The sequence below is a fragment of the Nelumbo nucifera genome, chromosome 1 (assembly GCF_055504915.1).
Source record: "Nelumbo nucifera cultivar China Antique chromosome 1, China Antique-T2T, whole genome shotgun sequence".
In the NCBI taxonomy this organism is placed as follows: domain Eukaryota; kingdom Viridiplantae; phylum Streptophyta; class Magnoliopsida; order Proteales; family Nelumbonaceae; genus Nelumbo; species Nelumbo nucifera.
The window spans coordinates 193,111,751-193,136,592 of NC_142649.1; the positions used below are offsets into that span (position 1 = coordinate 193,111,751).

Below are 24,842 nucleotides of genomic sequence, written 5' to 3' on the forward strand. Positions count from 1 at the left end.
ATGAAATAAAGCATACAAGTAGGGAGATATTCTCAATGGAAGGTAGTAAATGCTGCTCGAATGGGCTTTGCCCTATAGCCGAACACTCCTATCTAACGCTAGGGTTGCTCACAGGTCGGGTTGGGTCGGTTTACTGAGATTTTTCCAACCGACCCAACCTGGTCGGATTACCTAAAATTGAAACCGAAATCGACCCTGTGTTAAGCAAAACTGACCTGGTCGATTTGAGTCGGGTTGGGTCGGTTTGGATCGGTTTCGGCTCTAAGTTCAACCATGCTTGAGAGTCAAATTGTATTAGAGATTGTGCTTGAGTTGAGGGCTAAGGGGGGCAGACCAAGTTAGAATAGAAGTTATCAAAAAAATAGAAGTCAAACTGTATTAGAGAAAGAAGACTGAAATTTGTATATTTCAAAAAACCTTATAATCTAAGTAAAAAAGGACACCTTATTATAATTGTAATTGATTGCCTATTTGGTGTAAAAGACCATAGAAACTAGAATCCTTTGATTCTTTTCTTTAAACTTTTCCAAAAAATTCCTTTCTAGTTGTCTTACAATACTTGCCATTAATGTCATTCCTAACTAGAAGACTAGAAATTAATTTAGGTTGTAACTAAGATAGAGACAACTTAGTTAAGTAGGTTGTAACTAATAACTAGGAACTAACTACTAACTACTAAGTCGGTTCGATTCAGGTCAGTGAAAACTGAAACTGATCCGAACCATCGATTTATAATTTTTTACAACCCGAAACTGACCGATATTGAAGAAAACCCGGTCAACTCGGGTTGAATCGGTCCGGGTTGGTCGGGTTGAGTCTTCTTATTAACAGCCCTATCTGACGCAAATTGCGGACAAAAGAGCGGCAACCGGCAACGTACGCCCCAATTGACGTGGTCGGTTTGCCTTTCGGGTTACTGGTGTACGGTCCTCACTTGACCGAATTCAAACTTGCCCGGAAATTGTCCGTCCAGGGACTTAGGCAACTGGCATCTCTTCTCCACGAGGCTACACAACCGGGGTAGCCCGTAGCCCATCGTCCAAACCCAAAAGATCTCGATCTCTAGTCCAACTAGCCACTGGCGCCATGCGGTCGAGGCTCGACTCTCTTTACACCTAATTCACAGTTGTATCTCGTATGTAAAGCAACTTCCAGACACCTCCTCGTGTCTTCCTCGTTTCTTTACACATAATTCTTCAATGCTCCAAAAGAAATAAAAATTCCACCCTTGAAATTTGCTATTTGTTCATTGTTGTTTATTTGATTTTCCTTTTCCTTTTTTCCTCCTAATTTTCCAGAGAGAATAATCGTCAAAGAACGCGACTGAGAAAAAAAAATCGGTTTATTGAATATTGATGAAGGTCTACTGTAACTTTTCCAGATTGTAGTTTCAAGACAATGGGTTCTTATAGAAAAGCAAAGTTTGCAATCAATGCGTTTCGAGATTTTGCCTCCAAGGTCATAGCCCGAGCACCGATTCGAGAGACAACGCATGGAGGACTCAAGCAACCTACTCCGTCTTTGCTTTCTGGTACAAATAACAAAAGCAGGGTCTCTGGGTTTTCTGTTTCATCTTTAATTTCCGGAAAACCTAAGTTCTATGCTTGCGGGAAAAAGGACCTGCAGGATGTCTACTTCAATAGTGGGAAAAGATTTTACTATGTCGATCGGTATCAGGTTCAACACTTCAGACCGAGAGGGCCTCGCCGATGGTTTGATAACCCGAGGAACGTGCTGGTTGTTGTTGTGGTCGGTACGGGTGTTCTTGTTACTGTCTACTATGGGAATTTGGAAACGATTCCTTATACGAAGCGCACCCATTTCGTTCTATTGTCGAAGGGCATCGAGAGACAGATGGGAGAAGCTCAGTTCCAGCAGGTGAAGGCTGCATTCAAGGGAAAGATTCTCCCGGCGATTCACCCCGAGAGTGTGCGTGTGAGGTTGATAGCTAAAGACATAATTGAAGCGTTGCAGAGAGGATTAAGGCATGAGCAGGTGTGGAGCGATCTTGGCTATGCGTCGGAGAGTACTGGCATGTCCGAAAAGAATGCTCAAGATACTCTGTTTGCATTGAGTAGCGGTCCAGAAGGAAAATTGGAAGAAGGGTGGAATCGTGAGGACGAGATTCTCGACGACAAGTGGGTTGAAAAGAGCCGGAAGAAGGGTCAGGTGCTGGGCTCACAGCCTGCGACACAGCATCTGGAAGGATTGAATTGGGAGATTTTGGTGGTGGATGATTCTGTTGTCAATGCCTTCTGCCTCCCTGGAGGGAAGATAGTAGTATTCACGGGATTGCTTAACCATTTCAGGTCAGATGCGGAGATAGCTACCATACTTGGACATGAGGTATAATTTCTGGTTAAATTTTAGCGATGTTGTAGCAATCTTCATATGATGTTGCAAAAACTAACCTTTCCAACCTATCATACAAACAAGAGTAGGTTATTTATTAATTAATTTAATTAGGTTGCACATGCTGTAGCTCGGCATGCAGCGGAAGGGATCACAAAGAATCTGTGGTTTGCCATCTTCCAGTTGATTCTTCTCCAGTTTGTTTCCATGCCGGACCTTGTGAACACAATGTCACATCTTTTTTTCAGGCTTCCTTTCTCTCGAAGGTATTTTGCGCGGTTTCAATCTTTTAAGTGTTTCCTTATTGGTGTTTTTGCTGGGGCATTAGTTGTTGAAAACTTGAATTCAGAAATCCCCTTCTCAAGCTACTGGAGTTAATACATGCATTCTACAACTAATATTGCTTAATTGAATTTATTTTCATCATGCAATGTTGCTGTTAGTTTACTTCCAGACTACTTCCCGGGATTCATCATTCAGTTATTTATTTATTAGATTTTTTATGAGAGATCTAGCAATTCCCTTGGAGACTGCCTAAAGAGGATAAAGCAGTTGCATTTATTTATTCCTTAATAAATTGTCCAATTGCTGCAATAAGCTGTCTCACTCACTGAAATACTGCAAAAAAGAGTGATAATTCATTCTTATATTATATTGGCTTAACAAACTAATATTTGATCATTTGATCTTTCTTATATTATGTTGGGTTCATGCACTTGAAAATAAACACCACAATGACGGTTGAGTGTTTGCATGGCCAAGGCATACTGCACTCAAATGCAATAAGGATAAGAAAACATGAAAGCATTAGTAACTTATCAGTTTCATACTTAAGAAAGCGTGTTCAACTATATTAAAAAAATAGAAAATTGAATAGATTTAGTTCATTAGTTGATGAGAAGGTAAAAGAGAGGGAACCTTATAATTTTTAGAAGGAGATCCAGGTGCTAGGGTGACATATAAACATTCACTCTTTCGGGTGGACTCCTAGGAAGGTCTATAAGATCGCAAATGGTTTAGCTCTGGTTTCTATTGCAGGGTTGCTGCCCTTCTCCTGGTTTATATCAAAAGTTACAGGGTGGTTTCTTTTTCTACATGCTTTTTCTTGTCCACATCATAGTGGAGGGTGGATGGGTGGGGGAGGGGCTTTGATCCCTTGTGCTAGAAGAAAGGGTTTCGATTTGGGGAGGTAGCCAAAAGGCCTCTAATGTACAAATAGATATATACACCAAAATAAGCTCGTCCTCCTCTCTCTCTCTCTCTCTCTACAATGTTATTTTCGGCAAGTCTTTAGGCATCTTGGATAATGGTTGACTACCTATATTAGGATTCTTCTTAGAATGTTTACTTAAAAAAAGAAAAAGAAAGACTGCTGTAGGAGCCAACATGCCAAATTTGGAATTTTCTGACTTTTTATGTATCTATCAATAGTAGGGATGTTATTGTAATTTCAAGTAGTTATTTTCTTATTAATTGAGCATTAAACAGAACAGAATGGTGAAATAGGGTTTATGTAGACGACTCCATATAGTTGGAGTAAAGCTTACTGCTTTAGAAGATGATGATTTTCTGATTACTTGAGTCAGTAATTTTCTTAATTAGATTAGGAGTTGTTTTTTCTGGTTAGGTTAGGATTTAGTCTTCGGATTGGGACTTTGGGAGTCATGCTAGTGAGTCAGAGTCATTAGTTGTCAAGCAAACTTTGTCCCGTTCCAGTCAGTGTCTTCGTAGTATTTTGTTATTGGTTTTAAAGTAGGAAACGGAAAAGGGCTGACCGCATTTTCCCCTCACTTGTAAAAATGTGCAAGGCCCTATTTTTTCTACACAAGTTAATAAAATGTTTTTTTGTTCTATTGTTTCTGTTAGAGTGATTCTAACTACTGAAGATGCTGATCTCTCATCCTTTTGGTGCTGATCTATTGTTCTGTTAGAGTGATTCTAAGTTTCTAACTACTAAAATTTACTGTTGTATAGAATTCCTGCCACTAAAACTTCAGTCCAGCAACTGCAAAACTCTACTCAATCCTAATTACTCCTTTCACTTTTACATTATTCTGTAAGTTCAGCTTTCGTTGCTCTCTAAACCCATTTCCATTTTGTCCTTAGTTTCACATTCTCGGATTTGAAACTAGACTTATTGTATTTATTAAAAAAACTGAGTTATTGTTCAGAGCTGGAAACCCCTCCTAAACTTCCCAAAACGCTCTTCCTCTTACTTGATGCAGGTTAGTAAGACGAATAATAAGACATAATTAGTCTCTAAACAAAACATAAACATAATCAGAATTGTTCTCTACACTTAATTACCAAATCTATAATTAATCCCCAAAAGCCGTTCCAAGCCTGAGAAGAGAAAAAAAAAAGATGTAATTTCTACCCACCTATCCATTGTCAAAGACAGCTTGGAAGCTGAAACTTTATTCTGGTTAAATTGAAAAAGTTATCTAATTTACAGGCATTGTTTGAAAAACTAATGGAATTCATCATACGTTAGGATATTAATATCCATCTGAGAAAGGGTATTCCATTGTAAAATGTTGAAGTGTTGGCCCTAATGTGTCTTTGGAACCATTTATAATTCATAGTGAAAGAGGTAAATGGAGGCCAATGAAAAAATAAAAAAATAAAAAAAGGAAGAGGTAGTCTATGTTACCCAGATACGCAAGGACATGGATGGATATGGTATTGGATACAAACTTTGTACTAAAACTTGAGGTGACCTGTAAACTGCAATTAATAGCAATGTGGTGGAGATGAGCTTCTCAATCCCCAAATTTCCTTCCCCTGTATCTCTAGTTTCTTTTTAGGACTTGAAGCTTTTGAGTCCCTCTCCATGTATTTGAAAAAAAAAAAAATCTTGGTCCTTAAATGCAATCCCGTGAGTGCCACCAATAGTTTCTTCAACACTCCTCCCTGTTAAAAGCTATGTGTATAAATATACATACTTTTTGTTCTGTTCCAGCGTTCCCCCTTGTTTGAGCTCTCTTCAATCTCTAACCTCTAATAAAATTTGTCATCCGTTCTTCTATTCATTGGCTGTTAACCTCAAACTACCAGAGAGTTGGCCTTATGTCAAAAAATGATAGATAAAGGGCTTTTGTGCGCATTGTAGGGATGAAGCCCTTGTACAAAATGCCATGGGCCCCCTGTGTGTGCATTGTCTTTCTGCTTCACTTTGGTTTTGGGTTTTGAAGATAAAAGTTGTTTTTGGGTTTTGTTTCTTTTTCTTTTCTCTTCTCTTCTCCTTCTTGTTCTTCTTCTTCTTCTTGGGAGAAATTTATGTGTAGTGGTTCGAGAAGAGAGAGGAAATGATTTGTTGCTTTGGTTCATTCAAGGATGATGAAGAGAGGGGAAATGATTTGCTCAACGTTTTGAACATTTAGGGGCAACTTTGATATTATAAATTATTTTTGAGTGAGCTATTAACGGCCCTAAATTGTGCAATGATAGAGGTCCTGTTTATATTATGTGGGGCCAGTCAACAAGGCATGTATAAGTTATTCAAAGTTCAGGGCATATATAAGTAGTTTCTCAAATGTACAGGGTATATATAAGTAATTAACCCTTAAATTAATTTGGATTTTAATGTAGTTGGAAGATAAGAGTCTGTCTTCCTCTTTGTAATTATTGTGATCATTAATGAAATTGTGTTACTGATAAAAAAAATAATTTGGATTTTCAATGTTTTTTAATCACATATGATTGGAGGGTTTGATGCAAGTATCCACTATGGGCATATCATTTCTCATTTGATAGCAGTTCCTCGCCATACTCATGGAGCAAGGTACTAATACAAGGGGTCAGCATGTTCCTGTCATTAAGCCATCTTTGAATCTTGATACAACATTTAAAAAAATGTGGGACTAGTTTCATTGGATAGTAGTTATGTTGATGTAGGACCAGCTCAGTTCTAGTCCTTAGAGAATGTTGAATGGTCTTCTTGATCAGAGTTTTATGGCTGTCAATTGCTGTAATGGCTTCTTGAAGGAATAAGAGAGAAAATAGGGAGAGAAAGAAGAGAGAAAATACCTGGAATCACTCACAGGGTGCCTAGAATCACTCTAGGGCATGGGAATCACTCACCATAACTAGCATAAGCTGAAGAAAACTCAATATGATTCGTTGCCTTTGTGTAAAACGTCCATACATATTTATAGACACTAAACTCATAATAATCCTAGGAGTCAAACTGTTAGACTCATAATAGTCTTAGGAGTCAAACTGTTAGACTCAATAATCCTAGTAGGACTCAAACTAAGTTGTCATATCCTATTTAAATTCAAAGGAGGAAATTGAAAGGTGCTTTGTGGATCACTTCAAGTCAATCCTTGCCTCCTCTGAGGAAAGCAATGCAGAATTAGGAGAATTATCGTGGGACAGAGTGCCAGAATCCGAAGCAACCTTCCTAGAAAGAGCTTTCAGTGTAGAGGAGGTACACGAAGCAATTATCTCAATGGATAAATCTAAAGCTCCGGGGCCAGATGGATTTTCAATGGCTTTCTATCAGGACTGCTGGGAAATCTTGAAAGATGAATTAATGGATGTATTTGTGGAGTTCTATCAAAAAGGGAAGTTATTACCTGGAGCAAATGCAACTTTTACTGCTTTAGTTCCAAAAAAGAAGGCAGCCAAAACCCCCAAGGATTACAAACCAATAAGTCTTGTGGGTAGCTTGTATAAGATCATTGCTAAAGTCTTGGCTGGTAGGTTGAAGACTGTCTTGCCCTATGTTATATCTCAGAACCAAGGAGCTTTTGTAGAAGGGAGACAAATCGTGGATCAAATCTTAGTGGCAAATGAATGTGTGACAGCTAAGAAAAAATAAGGTGGCAAATGTTTGATTTGTAAATTGGACCTAGAAAAAGCTTATGATATGGTGGATTGGGCCTTCCCGTTGAATCTAATGGAAAAGATGGGCGTAGGTGAAAGATGGAGAATGTGAATTAAAGAATGTATTAGCTCGACACATTTTTCTATTTTGATGAATGGGGTAGCAAAGGATTTCTTCCAGGCTAAAAGAGGACTCAGACAGGGTGATCCTTTATCCCCATTCTTATTCACTTTTGTGGCTGAGGTCTTAAGTAGACAAATCACCAAGGCTGACCAAGATAACTAGTTTAAAGGTTGGAGGATGGGTAGATCAGAAGTGGTGGTGTCTCACTTGCAATTTGCTGATGATGTAATCATTTTCTGTGAAAGTTTGGATGAATCCAGTGTAAGGAACCTGAAAAGATTGGTGGATAAGTTTCAAAAGGCCTCTAAACTGAAAGTGAATTGGGGAAAAAGTTGTGTAGTTGGAATAAACATGGGGGAGGGGGACATTCAAGCATTGGCAAATTTGCTAGGCTGTGAAGTGAAAAGCTGGCCTCCAGAATACTTAGGTATGCCCTTGGGGGGGAATTCGAAAGCTAAAAGCTTCTGGAAGCCAGTGTTAGAGAGATTCACAAAGAAGTTGGCAATGTGGAAGAGGAATTATATTTCCTTGGGGGGAAGAATCACCTTGATAAAATCTACCCTAGCAAACCTACCCACTTATTTCCTCTCCACCTTTAAGATCCTGGTAAAAATAGCTAGGAAATTGGAGAAGATTATGAGGGATTTTTTGTGGGAACCTGGCGATGAAAAGAAGGATCATCTAGTGAAGTGGAAGTAAGTTTGTTACCCTAAGGAGCATGGTGGCCTAAGTATAGGGAACTTATTAAAGAAAAATAAGGCCCTTCTAGGGAAATGGCTGTGGAGATTCCCTTGTGAAGAAGATAGGTTGTGGCATAGGGTCATTAAAAGCATTCATGGTGAAGCAGTTAATGGCTGGAATGCAAAACTAGCCTCCAATGCAGCTCTAAACTCTCCCTGGAAGGCAATTTATGAGGTATTACCAACCTTTCTTCAATTTATCAGATTTGGTGTTGGATGTGGTAATAAAGTTTTATTCTGGGAAGACCTTTGGGTTGGGGATATGCCTCTTATGGTTAGATTCCCAGATCTCTACTCTTTATCAAACCTTAAAAACAAACCTGTTGCTAGGTTTGGTTTGCTCTCAGACTTTGGTATCTCTTGGGATTTTGGGTTCAGAAGAGGGTTGAGGGAAAATGAATGTGAGTCTCTAGTGCTTTTAATCTCAACACTTGAGAGGGTCTACTTAGACCAATCTATAGCTGATAGTAGAGTTTGGTTCCCACCTCCTGATGGTTTATTTTCTTGTGCATCTTTCTTTGGTTTGCTCACTCACTCTGACCCTATGGGGGTGAACTTCCCTTTGAAAGAAATATGGTGTAAACCGATCCCTCTAAAAGTATAAGCTTTTTGTTGGGAAGTGTTCTTAGGGAAGGTAAACACTTGTGATGTGCTACAAAAAAGGAGGCCAAATAAATGCCTCTCTTTGAAGGGATGAGAGATCCATCATATGGATGGCCGAACCCTGCAGGTAGGTTGGGCGAAATTTAAAAAATTTCCTCTCCCCTCATCTAGGAATCACATTCCCTATTTTTGAAAATCTACATTTTCAAGGATCAATCTTGAACCATAAACCGAACCAGATCTGAAAACAGAAGCAGGAGAGGGATATACCTGATACGGAGAAACAGTATCTCCCAATGGAGGTGTTCACGCCCAAGGAAGGAACCAAAAAATGCTCCCACTAAAGATGGCGCAGTGTAGGATGGAGCAGAATCAGCAATGTTCATCCAACGAACCGAACCCTTCACAAGAATTCGCTGGGGCTATGAGCACAACTTCGGATCAGCCTTTCTCCAAAGGCTGATATCAAGATCCAATCTTGATTGTTCCTGCTTGAAAGAGGAGATCGAACTGGCAGTTATGGCGGCGGTAGGAAGGGGGCGGCAAGGAGAAAATAGCGCAGTCTCACTGGGTGCTATGTTCTCTCTCTGAATTTAACTGATCAAATCAGCCCAGTTTGAAATGGGCTTTAGGCCCAATAAGTATATGTGCTCACTTAGCCTTCCAAACTGCTGCCCAGTTGGGCTTCCTTGTATGGCGTGGGACCCAAGCATTGATCTACACATCAGCCACAAGGGTTCGGCCCAGCCTTTGTTATAAGGCCTAGCCAAATTCACTAGAAAGCCCAGTGAACCCCCTGAGCCCATCACATGGACTCTATGGGCCCAACACTTACACTAAGTGGTCCTTGGGCCAAGCCACCTTGTAACACCCAGGGACTGTGGGCAGATGCAAGATTAGCCCATCAGGTATTACCCTCAATGGTCTTACACTTAACCTCTCAGCCCATAACGATCATACACTGCCCGACAAGAGAGGACCTCTCCCTCGGCTGTAAGGAACAGTGTTGCACTCTCTGCTCACATGGATCCCAGGAATTAAAACCTTTTGCAAACAATTAGAAACCGTACTATATATATATATTTATATCCGTATATAAAATATATTTTGCAAAACAAATTTCAACGATTGAAATCCGCTGTCGGCAGTCTTGGTTTCCATCAGAGAGAGTGCATCCCCGATCATTACCTTTGTCCGACAAAGGGGCTGATCCTGTCACTATGATCACCCACTAAGATGAATTCTCGGACTGTCCCAACATACCCAGGTTTTGACCCCCTCTAAGGATCTCACTGATTGGCATATCAAAGACAGCCCAATCCGACACCTAGTGCAGTATCATAATCGAGTCTAGGGTTCAGGTGTAACTTTCCAATTTTGCCCACTAATCACCAAGGTCCAGGGCAATACTGGAAATCTGGTCCGGTTCAGGGTTTCAAGTAAACCTACACTGCATGTACCTCGGGTCTCACCCTAGCAGTTGAGATAGGCCACCCCAACACTTGGTGGCACACCAGTGTCAGCCTTAGCAGGATAAATCTCCCCAGACTTGTCCAACGGCTGTGAACATTCTAAACTAACACGAGTCTCATTAACTTCCCAGTTTAAGGGTGTTACACAGAAAAACACCACTATAACATGAATCAAATATGTACTTTATTCATTTACAATAAATGTCATAAGTACATCAATCTGATTGGAGCTAAGGGCATACAACTGTCTAACACTCATGTGTGTGTGTTCTTTGTTTGGATTGTGGTGAAACCCTACCCCATTTACTTTTTATCTTGTTCCTTTGTTTCTGGTATTTGGAATGTTGTTTGTTCTCTCTTTGGATGCAGATGGGCTCCCCCACAGGATGTGGTAAGTCTTTTCAGCCCCTCCTTCTTGAGACAACAGAAGAAAAGAGGAAAATGCTTATGGAAGGCAGCAAGAGCAGCTACAGTATGGACTATATGGGAGGAAAGAAACCTAAGAATTTTCCCCGAAAAAAGTAAATCAGAGGAAGTGATTGATGCCATAAAAATTAGAACTGCACATTGGGTGAAGACCATGGAGCTATTCAAAAATTTCTCCACGAATGAGATTTTAAGAAGTTGGGCTGAAGTAGCACCAACAGATGCACCCAAAGTAATTGTGAGTGAGGAATGGAAGCCACCCCCACCGACATTGAACAAACTAAAACTAAATTTTGATGGGAGTTCTTTTGGTAACCCAGGAAGGGTAGGCATGGGAGGTGTGATTAGAAATCATCAGGGTGTGGTGGTGGCACTCTTCTCAGGACCAATAGGTATTTGGTAACTCAATACAGGCTGAATCTCTAGCCCTACTTCAAGGTCTAAAGATGGCTGAGCAGATAGGAATAACAGACTTAGAAATAGGAGACTCACTACTGGTCATTTCTTGGGCTAAAAACATCACTTCAGTACCTTGGAAGCTCAAATTTATCTTCAGAGAAATTGACATACTTACAAGGAGGATCAACTCTCAGTTTGGTTGGGTCAAATGGAGCGCAAATGGGATGGCGGATACCCTAGCAAAACAAGGGGCAAATAGATCTACATTGTACCGGGCAGAACTGTAACTGATTGTTTGTGGGTGCCAGATTAGATTAATGCTTTTCTGCTACCTATAACTTTTGTAACTGATTGTAACCTTTGCTACTTTATTTATAAAATTTCTTGCTGATCAAAAAAAAAAAAAACTCAAAGAAGACTCGATAACTCTAATCCTATTTATGCAATGACTCTGAATTTTTAAACATAAACAAACTAAAACTAGAAAATCAAACCCTATTATTGGACCCTACAGAAAATTATAAAATAGCAAAAATACCCTTGGTGTTCAATTCAGTCCAAATCCCAAGTACCATCACTATGCCATATCAGGACCTGTTGTAAGGCCTTCTTTCTAGAATAAGTCTTCAAGGGTGCTGATCGATTCCTATCATATGTATAACCGGTTCTTCTAGTGGAAGACCCTTGGATTTGAAATGGTTAATTGTATTTGACAAATGTAATGGAGTGCCAATCTTGTGCTTTAGGTTTTCCTTGATGTTAATGATTATATCTTATTGTTGTTATATGCTACTGATCAAGCAAATTGGATGTGCTAGAAATTTAGGCTCCTTCAAAAAGTTCGATATTGTAACAGCTTTTCACAATGCCATGCTGCATTGTTCTGGGTTCATTTCTTAGGTGGCGTTTGATAACACTTTTCAGATCTCTAAAGTCTGAAAATGTTACTTTTCAGACGCCACCTATGTTTGGGTTTGAGTCTGAAAAAAGGATCTGAAATGCATTTTCAGATTTGAAACCGTAAGACCCAGGCCATGCATTAAACGCGGTCAGATACGTTTCAGACCTAGCTGAAAGTCCAAAATTTCCCTAATATTTTTAATAATGACAATATTATATCCCCATAAACCCGATAGAAGCCCATTCGATATGTTACCATCGAATGAGAAGGGTAGACAACGATGGAGAACTTGCCTAAAGAATGTTGATCGAGGTCTCTACACCAAAGAAGTGCATCGTCGGTTCTATCCTCATCATCCTTGCTCGTATAGGTGTACTGCTGGAAAACATCCCTCATTTCCTCAAAAGAAGAAACCCTAAAGTCGCTAGCGATGGAGAACTCGTCAGAAAGAAAATCATCTCTCAAATCCCATTCTTCTCTCTCTCTCTCTCTCTCTCTCTCTCTCCCCTTTCTTCCCGCCACCGCCGCTGCAATTCTCAGCAACGGCGGTTAACACCCTTGTCTGCCAATTGAGCTGTTTGATCGAATCCACTGCAACTCTCAGCCGTTCGACTTCCCCCCCTCTCTCTCTCTCCCTATCTTCCTGCCACTGCCGCTGCAACTCTCAATAGTGGCGGTTAACACCCCTGTCTTTAGCCACTTGAGCTGTTTGATCGAATCCATTGCAACTCTCCATCGTTCAATTTCCCTCTCTCTCTCTCTCTCTCCTCCACTCCCGACTACTGTTGTCATCTCCACCCCGTTCTCTGCCTTTACAACTAATGTAAAACAAAACACCACTGCAACAATGTAAAACAAAACACAGCTGCAACTGATGTACAATTAATTATTAATTATTAAATATTTTATTAGTTTTTAAGATATTAATTTGCTAATTATTAATTTTTTTTAATTGCTTCATAGATTTTATTACTATTTTTATTATTAATAATTTATTTTTAATTTATAAATTTATATATACTTTCCAATTTTATTCTTATTTTAATAAATTATTTTTTATTTTTATAATTTTTATTTGTATTAATTATTTTAATTATTATTATTAAATATTTTAATAGTTTTAAGATATTAATTTGCTAATTATTAAAATTTTTCATTGCTTCATGGACTTTATTACTATTTTCATTATTATTTTAACTTTTAATAATTTATTTTTAATTTATAAATTTATGTGCATTTTTCAATTTGATTCTTATTTTAATAAATTATTTTTTATTTTTTATAATTTATTCATATTTTTCATTATTATTTTGAGTTTAATAAATTATTTTTTATGGAATAGTGCAAATTGAACTCAAAATTACCAAATGGTCTGTTTTAGGGGTAAAATAGTAAAATCAGGGAATTTCAGATGCTGAAGCATTGATCCAACACAAACAACCTTGTCTATTAAGAGCCTCTAAAAAGTAGAAAAGCATCTATGTTTCTTTTCAGATTTGAGACAAATAATATCTTTTTAACTTTTCAGACTTCAGATTTCAGATTTATCAAAGGCCACCTTAGATTCTAACATGAATATGGTGTGCCAAATTGGATATACCTTAAAAATAGGATTCATGAGCCCAAGCTTCAATTGTGTATTTAACTTGTACAGAAAAATAATTGTCATAAAATAACAAGTATTATATTGGACTAACAAGTGTGACAAATTGAATCTCTATGACACAGGGCATGACTAAATGTTCCATAATGGTATTCTACTATCTCTTACCAGAATTTGGGTTCTTTTTTCATTTTTATTCACCCTTCCAATTTGGAAAATCCCTTTCATCTTTTTACCTTGTTTAATTGTTACTTAGGCTGTGTTTGGTTGCAGTACAAATTTATTTGCACTAGTGGCTCAGTTTGGATGGAGTACATGTTAGACAGTTTTGTATGCCCTTAGCTTCAATCCGATTTGATGTACTTTTGTTATTTAGTGGAAATAAATGAAGTACATGTTTGATTCATGTTGTTTGGTATGATTCTGTGTAAGACCCTAAAACTGGACACTTATAGAGACTCGTGTTAGTTTTAAATGTTCACAGCCATTGGATAAGTCTGGGGAGATTTATCCTGCCAAGGCTGATACTGGTGTGCCACCAAGTATTGGGATGGCTTGTCTCGGCCACCAGGGTAAGACCCAAAGCATATGCAGTATGGGATTACTCGAATCCTTGAATCGGACCAGATTTCTAGTATTGCCCTGGACCTTGGAGATAGATGGGCAAAACTGGAAAGTTACATCGGACCCCTAGACTCGATTATGACACTTCACTAGGTGTCGGATCGGGCTGTCTTTGATATGCCAATCAGTGAGATCCTTAGATGGGGATCAAAACCTGGGTATGTTGGGACAGTCTAAGAATTCATCTGAGTGGGTGATCATAGTGACAGGATCAGCCCCTTTGTCGGACAAAGGGTAATGATCGGGAATGCACTCTCTCTGATGGAAACCAAACTGCCGGCAGTTGATTTCAATCGTTGCAATTTTGTTTTGCAAAATTAATATATATATATACGCTTTCGAAATGTTTGCAAATGGTTTTAATTCCCGGGATCCATGTGAGTGGAGAGTGCGACACTGTTCCTTGCAGCCGAGGGAGAGGTCCTCTCTTGTCAGGCAGTGCTTGATCATTAAGGGCTAAGAGGTTAAGTGTAAGACCATTTAGGATAATGCCTGATGGGCTAATCTTGCACCTGCCCACAGTCCTTGGGTTTTTATAAGATGGCTTGGCCCAGGGACCACTTAATGTAAGTGTTGGGCCCATAGGGTCCATGTGATGGGCTCAGGGGTTTATTGAGTTTTTCAGTGAATTCGGCTGGGCCTTGTAATAAAGGCTGGGCCAAACCCATGTGGCTGGTGTGTAGATCAATGCTTGGGTCCCACGCCATACAAAGAAGCCCTACTGGGCAGCAGATTGGAGACTAGTTAAACACTGAACACTTAATGGGCCAAAAGCCCATTTCGAGCTGGGCTGATATGATCACCCATCTATGGGGCGAATCTGAGATTAATGTTAGTAAAAGGATAGAGCCTTTAACCTTACCCACTCTGGGAGACCAAATTCAAAACAGATTTGAATCTGGTAACCTCCTGATAAGATCAGGAGTAAGCTAACTTAATCTGCAGATAGGATTAGGATAATCCCATATCCAAATACTGATTTGGATTGGGATAACTCCAAAATAGGAGGTTTCTTAATCAAGAAGAAAAGAGGAGAAACCCTAAGAGAAATATATCAGATTTCGAACCAAGGGTTTGTGGTGTAAGAAATTATCCTGCAAACAGAGATCAGATCTCATACAGACTCCAGAGAGAAGAAAAGCAGTTCAGCCATCTTCGTCCCAGGAGTTCTCCAGCCGCTGCCATTTCCCTCTTGCAAGATCTGATCTTTGCAGCAATAGGGAGTCAAGAAATCAGTTCTTGACATCAGTCTTGCGAAAAAGACTGAGAAAGATTCAGTGTTCAGAGTTTCCAGAGGATTCTTGCGAAGGATCCAGTGTGTAGGATGCACCCTGCTAGTTCCGTTCCATCCACAGCTGTGTCATCTTCAGCAGGAGCGGATCTTGGTTTCTTCTTTGGGCGTGAACACCAACTTTGGGAGATACTGGTTCTCCGGATCAGGTATATTCCTCCCTTTTGCTTTTCGGTTCAGATCTGGTTCGATTATGGTTCAAGTAGGATTCTTGAATATAGTATTCTAAATTTAGGGAATATGATTCCCAGTTGGAAGAAGGTAGGAAAATTTTTGAAACTCGCCCACCCATTCCGCAACCTTATTGGCGTCCATTAGATGGATTCTACCATTCTTTCAGTACAAATACAAATATGTACTGTACAAATACATACAAAATAATATAAAATAAAAGGTTTTGCACTCTACATATTTGTATTTGTACTCCTTCCAAATGGAGCAAGTACAAATGCATGGGAGTGCAAATGCTAAAAATGCAAATTCTTGTTTAATTTTGTTTTAGATTTTACTTTATTGCTCCATGTCTTAATTACTTCATTTGTATTGCAATCAAACAAAATAAGTTAAAATTAGAAACAAAAATAGGTCAGAATTTACATTCAAATCATTTGCACTGCCATGGTTTTGCATCAGTGCAAATTTATTTGCATTGCCACCAGACACAGCCTTAGCCTCAAATTTAATTCAAAACAGAAAATGATTACTATTACAAAATCTAGATGGATATGAGACATAGAAATGGACATTAGGCAGCATGGACTTGGATGGTTTATCCAAATACCAAATGTGGCAGACTTTTGATGTGCATCCAAATATAAAATGAGGAAAGAATATAGAGTAAATGAGAACTTGGATTTTTTTTTTTTGGATCATTAGATCAGAAGTTGGATTTTGATGGTGCGCAATCCGGTCGGTCCTAGTTGTCAACGACCTTGCCTCTGACTAGAGCAACAGGGGGGCCTAAAACGGAGAAGTGGGGAATCTCCGGGGAGGAACCCGGCGAGATCACTCCGAAGCTCAAGTTAGTATTCTCTCAAAGGCAAGATAAAACCAGATGGCGCAAAGTTCACATACCTTGTCCTCGGGGGGTAGAGAGCCTTTTATAACCACTTCGCACACTCACTCCGAGGCTTCTGTCAGGTCGGGTATGATTACTTCTGTTCTTCTGCCAGTTCGGGTGTCATCACCTCTACTGGGACAGAACCGCCACTGCTCCTTGTCGGAGCCATCTCTGTAACTGGAGATGGCGGTGGTAGGTGGCGGTGGCAGGTGGCCGTTGGAATGCGGCTGTCAAGCATCTGATCCCAAGTCAGTCAGGTGCGCCACCCCTGGATATGGACTCCTTCGGTGTCGGGTACGGTTTGTTCAGTTCGGTGTCCTGGGGGCGAAGTGCTGGAGTGGTGTGCGAGGCGAAGTCTTGAGTTCGGACAGAGGTGTAGTCCGAACTGCCATGGGGCAGGCCAGTTCGGGTTGTTGCCCTTTGTGTTCATAAGGCTCGGGGCCTAAGGGAGAGCTCGGGCTCCATATTGGGAGTTCGGACCGTTGGTTCCTCCTTTCGGAGCTCGCGCCTTGGCGAGCTGTTGTGCCGAGCTGTTGCCTTTGCCACGTGTTGAGTGGTTACGAGGTCGGACCAAATCTTCCTTCATCAATTGCCCCCCACTCCTCGTGCCAAGGGTCTTGCCCTGGCGCGGGGAGTTCGCGAGGTGGCGGGTGGATTTGTCCCGTACTTCGAATTGGTTGACTGATAGCGCGAGGTGCGTTGTCAGGATTCTTTTGGGTTTCTCGAGCGCCCAAAAGATGGGAAACGCGCCGATCTGCCTACAGATGCTGGCAGACGTGACAGCGCGCGCCTTATTTCAAAATTCAAAAAGCGCGCCGCTGGGAGACGTGACAGCGCACGCTTTATTTCAAAATTTTAAAAAGCGCGCTGCTGGGAGATGCGATAGCGGGCGTCTTTTCAAATTTGAAAACGTGCCGTTGCCGCCTTTAATGTGAGGAGACGTGCGGTCAGTTTCGAGAGACGTGTGGCCAGTCACGTGTCGGTCTCAGGAAACGTGCGGTCAGCGTGACTGCGGGCCGTCGGATTGGCTTTGATCTGAGCCATTGATTCTTGGCTACTGTGGGTATAAATAGTGGGGGACCCCAGTTGCTTTTGTCACTTCTGCGCTTTGCTTCTTGAGCTCGTGTCCAAGTTTCAGCTCGCGTCCAAGCCTTTAGCTCGCATTCAAGGTCTTTTGCTCGTGTTCAAGTTCCCGTAGTCCGTTCAAGCCATTTTCCGGGTGAGTACTTTCCTGGAATCCATATTCTCTCCCCGATGTCTAGCTCGGATAGCTCAGACGGTTTTTCAAGGGGGTCAGATGCGGGTTCTACGAACCGAGTTGCATCCCCTGATGGTTCTAGCGAACCGGAGGTAGAGCTCGAGGAAGAGTTCGAACCCGTAGGCCGAGTCGCCTCGGGTAGTTTGGCGTCCACCTCTCGTCGAGGTCGGACGTTAGACAAGTTTGGTCCCTCGACCATGATGCCTGAGGGGCTCCAATCCCTTATTACCTATTACAACTTGCCTGGGGAGTACGCCTACTTCATACCTTCGGGTAGTTTTCCTTGGGAACACGGTCCTGAAGAGATCGTGATATTCCGGGAGCAGCTCGCTGCGGGGCTGCGACTGCCTTTCCACCCCCTCCTTGTCGAGGTCATGAACCACTTTGGCGTTACTGTCGGCCAGCTTCACCCGAACTCCATTCGTAACTTGGTGGGGACAATCTCCCTATTTTGCGAACAGGGCTTTCCTTTCGACTTGGATATCTTTTCTTCCATCTTAATGCTTAAGAAGCAAGCGGGTCCCCTTCCCGGGCGTAGGCGGGCGTATTACTTGTCTCCCCGCCCGGGTTTTAAGCTTTTACATGAACTTCCCAACAAGGTCCCGGCGTGGAAGCGGGACTACTTCGGGGCGCGAAGTGTTTTGGGGTGGCCGTTTCAAACCGGGTGGGGGATGGCCGCCCCCGACTCCGATGTTGCGCTTGATAAAGAGACGGCGAAGGGCCTCCGGCAATGGGCATGGCTTGGGCTAAAATGCCATCATTATCTGTCGGAGGCCAAGCTCATTGAGGCCGGTTTGAGTTCGGGTAGGTTCCTTACTCAGGTTTGTCTTTTGTCTTGCTTTGTTCTTTCGTTTTTTTCCTGATGCCGAGCTCATTTTACAGGGGTGATGGACTTAGAGAGGACTCGCGGTGGGCACCTGTTTCACGGAATGAAGAGGAGGAAGCGAGTCGCCAAACGAACTCGTGCCGAGGTGCCCCGAGACGCGGAGCCCGAGGTACCAAACTACCCGTCTGTGGATCCGCCTAGTGAGCCCGAGATGGCCCCTCCAGCCCATGAGGCGGCAAGGGCCCCTTATGCCGAAGCTACTTACACGGGGGCTCCTGCTTACTCTGAGTCCGCTTACACGCGAGCTGGGCCCTCAGGCTCGGGGGCCCAAGGCGAGTTCAGGAGCGTGTTGTCACCGAACCACTCTCTGCAGAAGAGTAGGGAGGCCATCTATCTTGAGGAGGTCGCGGCATGGTCTGAGCTTCCTTTGAACCAGGTAGCTTGTCGTGCTGCCACTCATGCCATGGTGGTAAGTCAGATTTCTTGTCCAGCTCTTTGCTTTTATCCTTGTTGTCTTTCTTTTGATCATTTTGTTCTTCCCTTTTGGTAGGTGAATTCTTCAATTCATGCCTTGGCGGCCCAGGTGGAAAGGAGATTGAGGTAGGCGTGAGCTGCCGAAGAGGCTTTCCGTGCTGCCGAGGCGGCTTCCCGAGCTGCTGAGGCGGCTGCTCGCGTTGCACAGGCCAGGCAGGCGAGGTCTCAGAGAGATGCTGAGGCCATGGGAGTTGTGGTGAAGCATATGGCGGACCTGAGGCTGGACTTGCAGCATCAGGTTGAATATCTTCAAGAGGATATCAGGGAGAGGACGCAGATCTTTTCTCAAGGCATTGAGGACGCCAAGAAGAAGGCCGTTGATGAGTACATCGCCTCGCCGCGCTTTGATGACCTGATAGTGGATTCGTACAGAAAGGGCTTTAAACTAAGCCGGTGGATGATCCGGAATACATACCCCGAGCTTGATATTAGTGCGATATCCACCTCGCACATTACTCAGGATATGGCCGACGCCGCTGATGGTGAGCCGGATTCCGAGGGCGAGGCAGGACCTTCGGGTGTTGTTGAAGTGCCTTCTGATGAAGAATAAGCACCTCCGGGCCTGTGAGCTCGATATGTATTTTTTCTCTTTTTTTTTTGTTCGAAATGTACACTCCCTTATTTTGAAATGGAATGACTCTCTTTTGGTTAAGTGTTGGTTGTTTTTTCTCCCGAACTGACCATATTTGCCGAACTGACCATATGCCCGATCTGTTTCTTGCCCGGGTTACTGCACTCGCGCGACCTGTTTTGGTGTTAATACTTAGTCTCTGAGATGCCGATGTCCCTATTAGTTCGTTGTCTCCACTTCGCCTGAGCTTTTGGTTGGGACTTCTTTGCTTGCCTATGCCGAGGTTTCTTCGTTAGCTCGGCATCCTAGCCCTTAGGCTCTGGTAGCGATTTTGTCCACTTCGCTTGGTGGTCTATAGGTAACATCGCCTTAAGTTGACGATGTTCCACGCTCGGGGTACTTGTTTGCCCTCTAAGGTTCCGAGCTCGTATGCCCCCCCCGAGCACTCTCTTTACTCTGTATGGCCCTTCCCAATTTGGTCCAAGTTTGCCCACGCCGGGTTCGGGTACCATGATCTTACGGAGAACCAGGTCGCCGACGCGGAAGTTTCGCTTCTTTACTCTGGCATTGTAGTACCGAGCTACTTTTTGCTGGTAGGCTGCTGTTCGGATGTGCGCGAGGTCTCTTGCTTCATCCAGTAGGTCGAGGTTGGTACGTAACTCGTCTCCGTTTGTTTGATCGTCATATGCTTCTAGTCGCAGTGTGGGTATTTCGATCTCCGCCGGGATTACCGCCTCAGTGCCATAGGTGAGGTTAAAGGGGGTCTCTCCCGTGGCGGTTTTTTCCATAGTTCGGTGAGCCCATAGAACACTTGGTAGCTCGTCCGCCCACAACCCTTTAGCTCGGTCTGGTCATGCTTTCAGTCCGCGGAGGATGGCTCCGTTCATTACTTCTGTCTGACCGTTTGCCTGCGGGTGTGCGACCGATGTGAAGTTCTGACGAATTCCCATATCTTGGCACCATTCTTGGAACTTGATATCCTCGAACTGCTTGCCGTTGTCGGAGATCAGTACCCGAGGTAGACCGAAGTGACATACTATGTTATTCCAAAAGAAGTTCTGTATGTTTTGGGCTGTAACTGTTGCCAGAGGTTCAGCTTCTATCCACTTTGTGAAGTAATCTACCGCCACCACTAGGAATTTCTACACACTTGTTGCTGGCGGGAATGGCCCCAGGAGGTCGATGCCCCATTGTGCAAAGGGCCATGGAATGGTGAGGTACTTGAGGTCGGCAGCAGGCTGATGGTGGATATTGGCATGCTTCTGACACTTGTCGCATTTTCTAACGAGCTCGATGGCCTCTGCCTTCATCGTTGGCCAGTAGTATCCTTGTCGAAGCGCCTTTTGAGCGAGGGCTCTGCCTCCCAAGTGTCCGCCGCACAGACCTTCATGAGTGTCGCGGAGCACGAGCTCGGCTTCGGTAGGTCGCAAGCAGCGCAGGTAGGGCAGCGTGTGGTCAGTATAGCCGTTCGTCTATTATGACGTATTTGGCTACCTGGCACTGCACCCTCTTGGCTGCATTGCGGTCCGCAAGGAGGGTTCCATCTAGCAAGAAGCTTGCGAGTGGGTCGATCTAGCTCGGCTCTGCTTCAAGGACGGGAGCGACCTCCTCTGCCCCACCGAGAATGCTAGGCCGAGGTAAGTCTTCTATGTACATGGTTCTCATGGTGTTGTGACTCGTGCTGGCTAATCGGGACAGGGCGTCGGCCTCAGTGTTCTCTGACCTCGGTATTTGCCTGATGAAGTGTGACTGGAAGTTGAGCAGGGCCTCCTTTACTTTTGCCAAAGGTGGGAGCTTGAAGTCTTTGGGCATGGGGACTGCCAGGAGTTCTGATGCGAGGGGGAAGGAACTGAGAGAATTGGGGCAGCTTTTACCTTGTCCGAGCTCGTCTCTTCTTTGCCTCTGAGCTCGGGCAGGACACGGGTGGCAGTTCGGCAACTTCGTCGGTGCCTTCGTTGCTGAGTGGGCCTGGTGCTGGCGCTGCTGGCCTCTGTGTTGCCGAGCTCGATGGGCCCGGGCTGTTGGTAGTCTGCCGCAAGGACGCTGAACTGATTCTCTGTCAGCGGGAGCTCAGACTTGGAGTGTCGAGATACTGACTTGGCGGGCGAGGTGCCCGACCCGCCGGCGAGCTGCGAGGCGGGGATGATCTTTCTTTCCCCTCGGCCCGGGGATGAGGCCTGGCTTTTGTGGGGGTTCTGAGGTTGGGAGGCCTCTCTTCGATGACGGCGTCCACCCTGAGGGGAGGGCTTAACGGCTTTGGAGTAGGGTGCCGAGGTGGAAGCAGTGGTTGGTTCAGAGGCAGTTGAGGGAACTGCTGCTGATAGTGATACTGGGAGATGTGGTGCAGTACTTGGTGCTGCTGGAGCTGATGTTGCTGGAATTGTTGCATTTGGGCTTGCATTGCCCGCATGCATTGCATCAGGTCGTCCAACTGGTTCTGGCTGGTTGCCAGGGGGACAACAGTTGGTTCAGTAAAGGTTGTTTCGATAGGGAGAGGAAAGGGGATGCTCATGGCAGGAAGGTTTATGGGCGCCACTGTTTGTGGCGCATTCAAGCTGGGGATCCCATCCACCAGAAGGGGGATGGTGAACTGTCCGATGCACACCACGGGGACTTGAAGTTGTTCCCCGGTGGTGTTCACCTCCGTGCCACGTCCGGCATTGCTGGAAGAAGCCATGAGTGTTGGGGTTTTTGGAGGAAAGGGGTTATGAGAGTTTTAGAGGGAGACTTTTAGAAGCGTTTCCCACAGACGACACCAATTGATGGTGCGCAATCCGGTCAGTCCTAGCTGTCAACGACCTTGCCTCTGACTGGAGCGACAGGGGGGCCTGAAACGGAGAAGAAAGTGGGGAATCTCCGGGGAGGAACCCGGCGAGATCACTCCGAAGCTCAAGTTAGTATTCTCTCAAAGGCAAGATAAAACCAGATGGCGCAAAGTTCACATACCTTGTCCTCGGGGGGTAGAGAGCCTTTTATAACCACTTCGCGCACTCACTCTGAGGCTTCTGTCAGGTCGGGTATGATTACTTCTGTGCTTCTGCCAGTTTGGGTGTCATCACCTCTGCTGGGACAGAACCGCCGCTGCTCCTTGTCGGAGCCGTCTCTGTAACTGGAGATGGCGGTGGCAGGTGGCAGGTGGCCGTTGGAATGCGGCTGTCAAGCGTCAGATCCCAAGTCAGTCAGGTGCGCTGCCCCTGGAGGCGAAGTCTTGAGTTCGGACAGAGGTGTGGTCCGAACTGCCATGGGGCAGGCCAGTTCGGGTTGTTGCCCTTTGTGTTCATAAGGCTTGGGGCCTAAGGGAGAGCTCGGGCTCCGTACTGGGAGTTCGGACCGCTGGTTCCTCCTTTTGGAGCTCGCGCCTTGGTGAGCTGTTGTGCCGAGCTGTTGCCTTTGCCACATGTTGAGTGGTTACGAGGTCGGGCCAAATCTTCCTTCATCAGATTTCGTTAACCTATCTATTGACTTTGCCTGTCTTATTTATATTTGAAGCAATTGCAACTGTTTCTTAAACTAATTTCTTCTTATATTCACCTTTTTTTATCATCAACTGCAAAATTTTATTATATCAGAATGATATTATAGTTACAAGTTTGCTTGCATCCCACTAAATTGGCTGGATCACACCAAGCCCTGAATCCCTCATATGTCATTCTTACAATGGTGCCCAAATCAATTGTTTCCTAGAAACCCCTTGTTTGGCTAAGGTATTAGACAACCCAATAGCTGATTGATTAACCCATCTGAAAGTAACCTCTATTTCTCTTGCAATGCATCTGTTTTTCCTCAAGGCTTGCCTGCCCATCCAACATCAATGCTATTTTTGTTCATCCAGTTTACCACCAATTGGGTCTTCCCACCAAGTTTCTGCTGCCCAATTGCTTTTATCTTTGTTAATCTTAGCTCCTGTAGAAATTTCTGCACTTAAAGATTCAGCATAGCCAATTGGCTCAGAAAAGTGAGCCAATATAGGCCCTTTCTGTTTATATTCACCTTCAACTTTAACAAAAAAATAAACAAGATAGTATATGGGCGTTGTGGAAAAGAGTGGTGGGGAGGGGTTGAGATGACACTATTAGAGAAGCAAGATTTGGAGATGCACTGAAACAGAAAATGTAGAAGAGATCTTCTAGTTATTTGCAATGGTAAATTTTGTACCAGAGAATTGTTATCCTTGGTTACTCCAGTGAGACATAGATTGGTGAAGATTAAAATATATCACTGAATATGGAAGCAATGAATGATGAGAGATAACGCTATAACCTCCATTTGTCAGACTAAACAATTGAAATAGAGTAACAAAATAGTTTTCCCACAAGCTTAGGGAACCATATTATGTTGCCTCTTCTTTTCAGGAGATGATTGTTAACCTATGCGATCAGCCTATTCTTTTGATGCACGTATATTTTTTCTTTCCTCTGTTATTCTAGAAGGTATCTGTTACAATTTTTTTTTTTTTGTAAGTTAATTGTTGCCTGAGTACTGATTTGAATATTGCTTGTTTACCAGGATGGAAATGGAAGCAGACTACATTGGGTTACTATTGGTTGCTTCAGCTGGATATGACCCACGAGTGGCACCTAAAGTGTATGAGAAACTGGGAAAGGTCACAGGTGAATCATCTTTGAGAGATTATCTTTCCACTCACCCATCTGGAAGAAAAAGAGCGCAATTGCTGACCCAAGCCAAAGTGATGGAAGAGGCAATGTCTATTTACAGGGAAGTTAGAGCAGGACGTGGTGTTGAAGGTTTCCTATGAAATTCTGTATTCATCCGGGTGATGTAAAAGTAACATGTCCAATCAACTTGCTCAAAATAAAAGCCATGAAAGTGGTAATCTTCACATGGAGGGAGCAGGCTCTGGATCAAAAAGTTTTCTGTGGGAGTCAAATTGTGTTTATCAGTTTATGATCAACCAGTATAGATCGCGTGCTACTTTCAGTTTTTCTTCCTCATGCAAGATGTGTATTTACGTGGTTTTTTATTATCAAGTGTAATCATCGATTGCGACCTGTGAATTCTTTTTAGTCTGTTCTCCATATTTTCTGAATTCTGATAAAGCCTCCAACCAATTTCTCTTCTATTTTTAGGAAAAAGACAGATGATAGATCATGGATGTTTGTTTCCGGCCACACTGGATTAAGTTTAAACTTTATAGTTGTCCAGAGTTCCTGTCGGTCCTCAATCTTATTTGCCCTTCAGATAGCTCCGGTGATCCAAACAATGAGCAG

The 24,842-nt window shown here is 43.3% G+C and overlaps 1 protein-coding gene across 1 annotated transcript; it reads left to right on the forward strand.

Moving 5' to 3' along the window:
• Positions 1 to 1,101: 1,101 nt before the first annotated feature.
• Positions 1,102 to 24,723, forward strand: LOC104611885 (Peptidase family M48 family protein). Its single transcript, XM_010279150.2, has 3 exons — positions 1,102 to 2,346; positions 2,467 to 2,618; positions 24,121 to 24,723. The coding sequence occupies exons 1-3, from the start codon at positions 1,399 to 1,401 to the stop codon at positions 24,368 to 24,370; spliced, it is 1,350 nt and encodes a 449-aa protein (XP_010277452.1). The 5' UTR covers positions 1,102 to 1,398; the 3' UTR covers positions 24,371 to 24,723.
• The last annotated feature ends 119 nt before the right edge of the window (positions 24,724 to 24,842 follow it).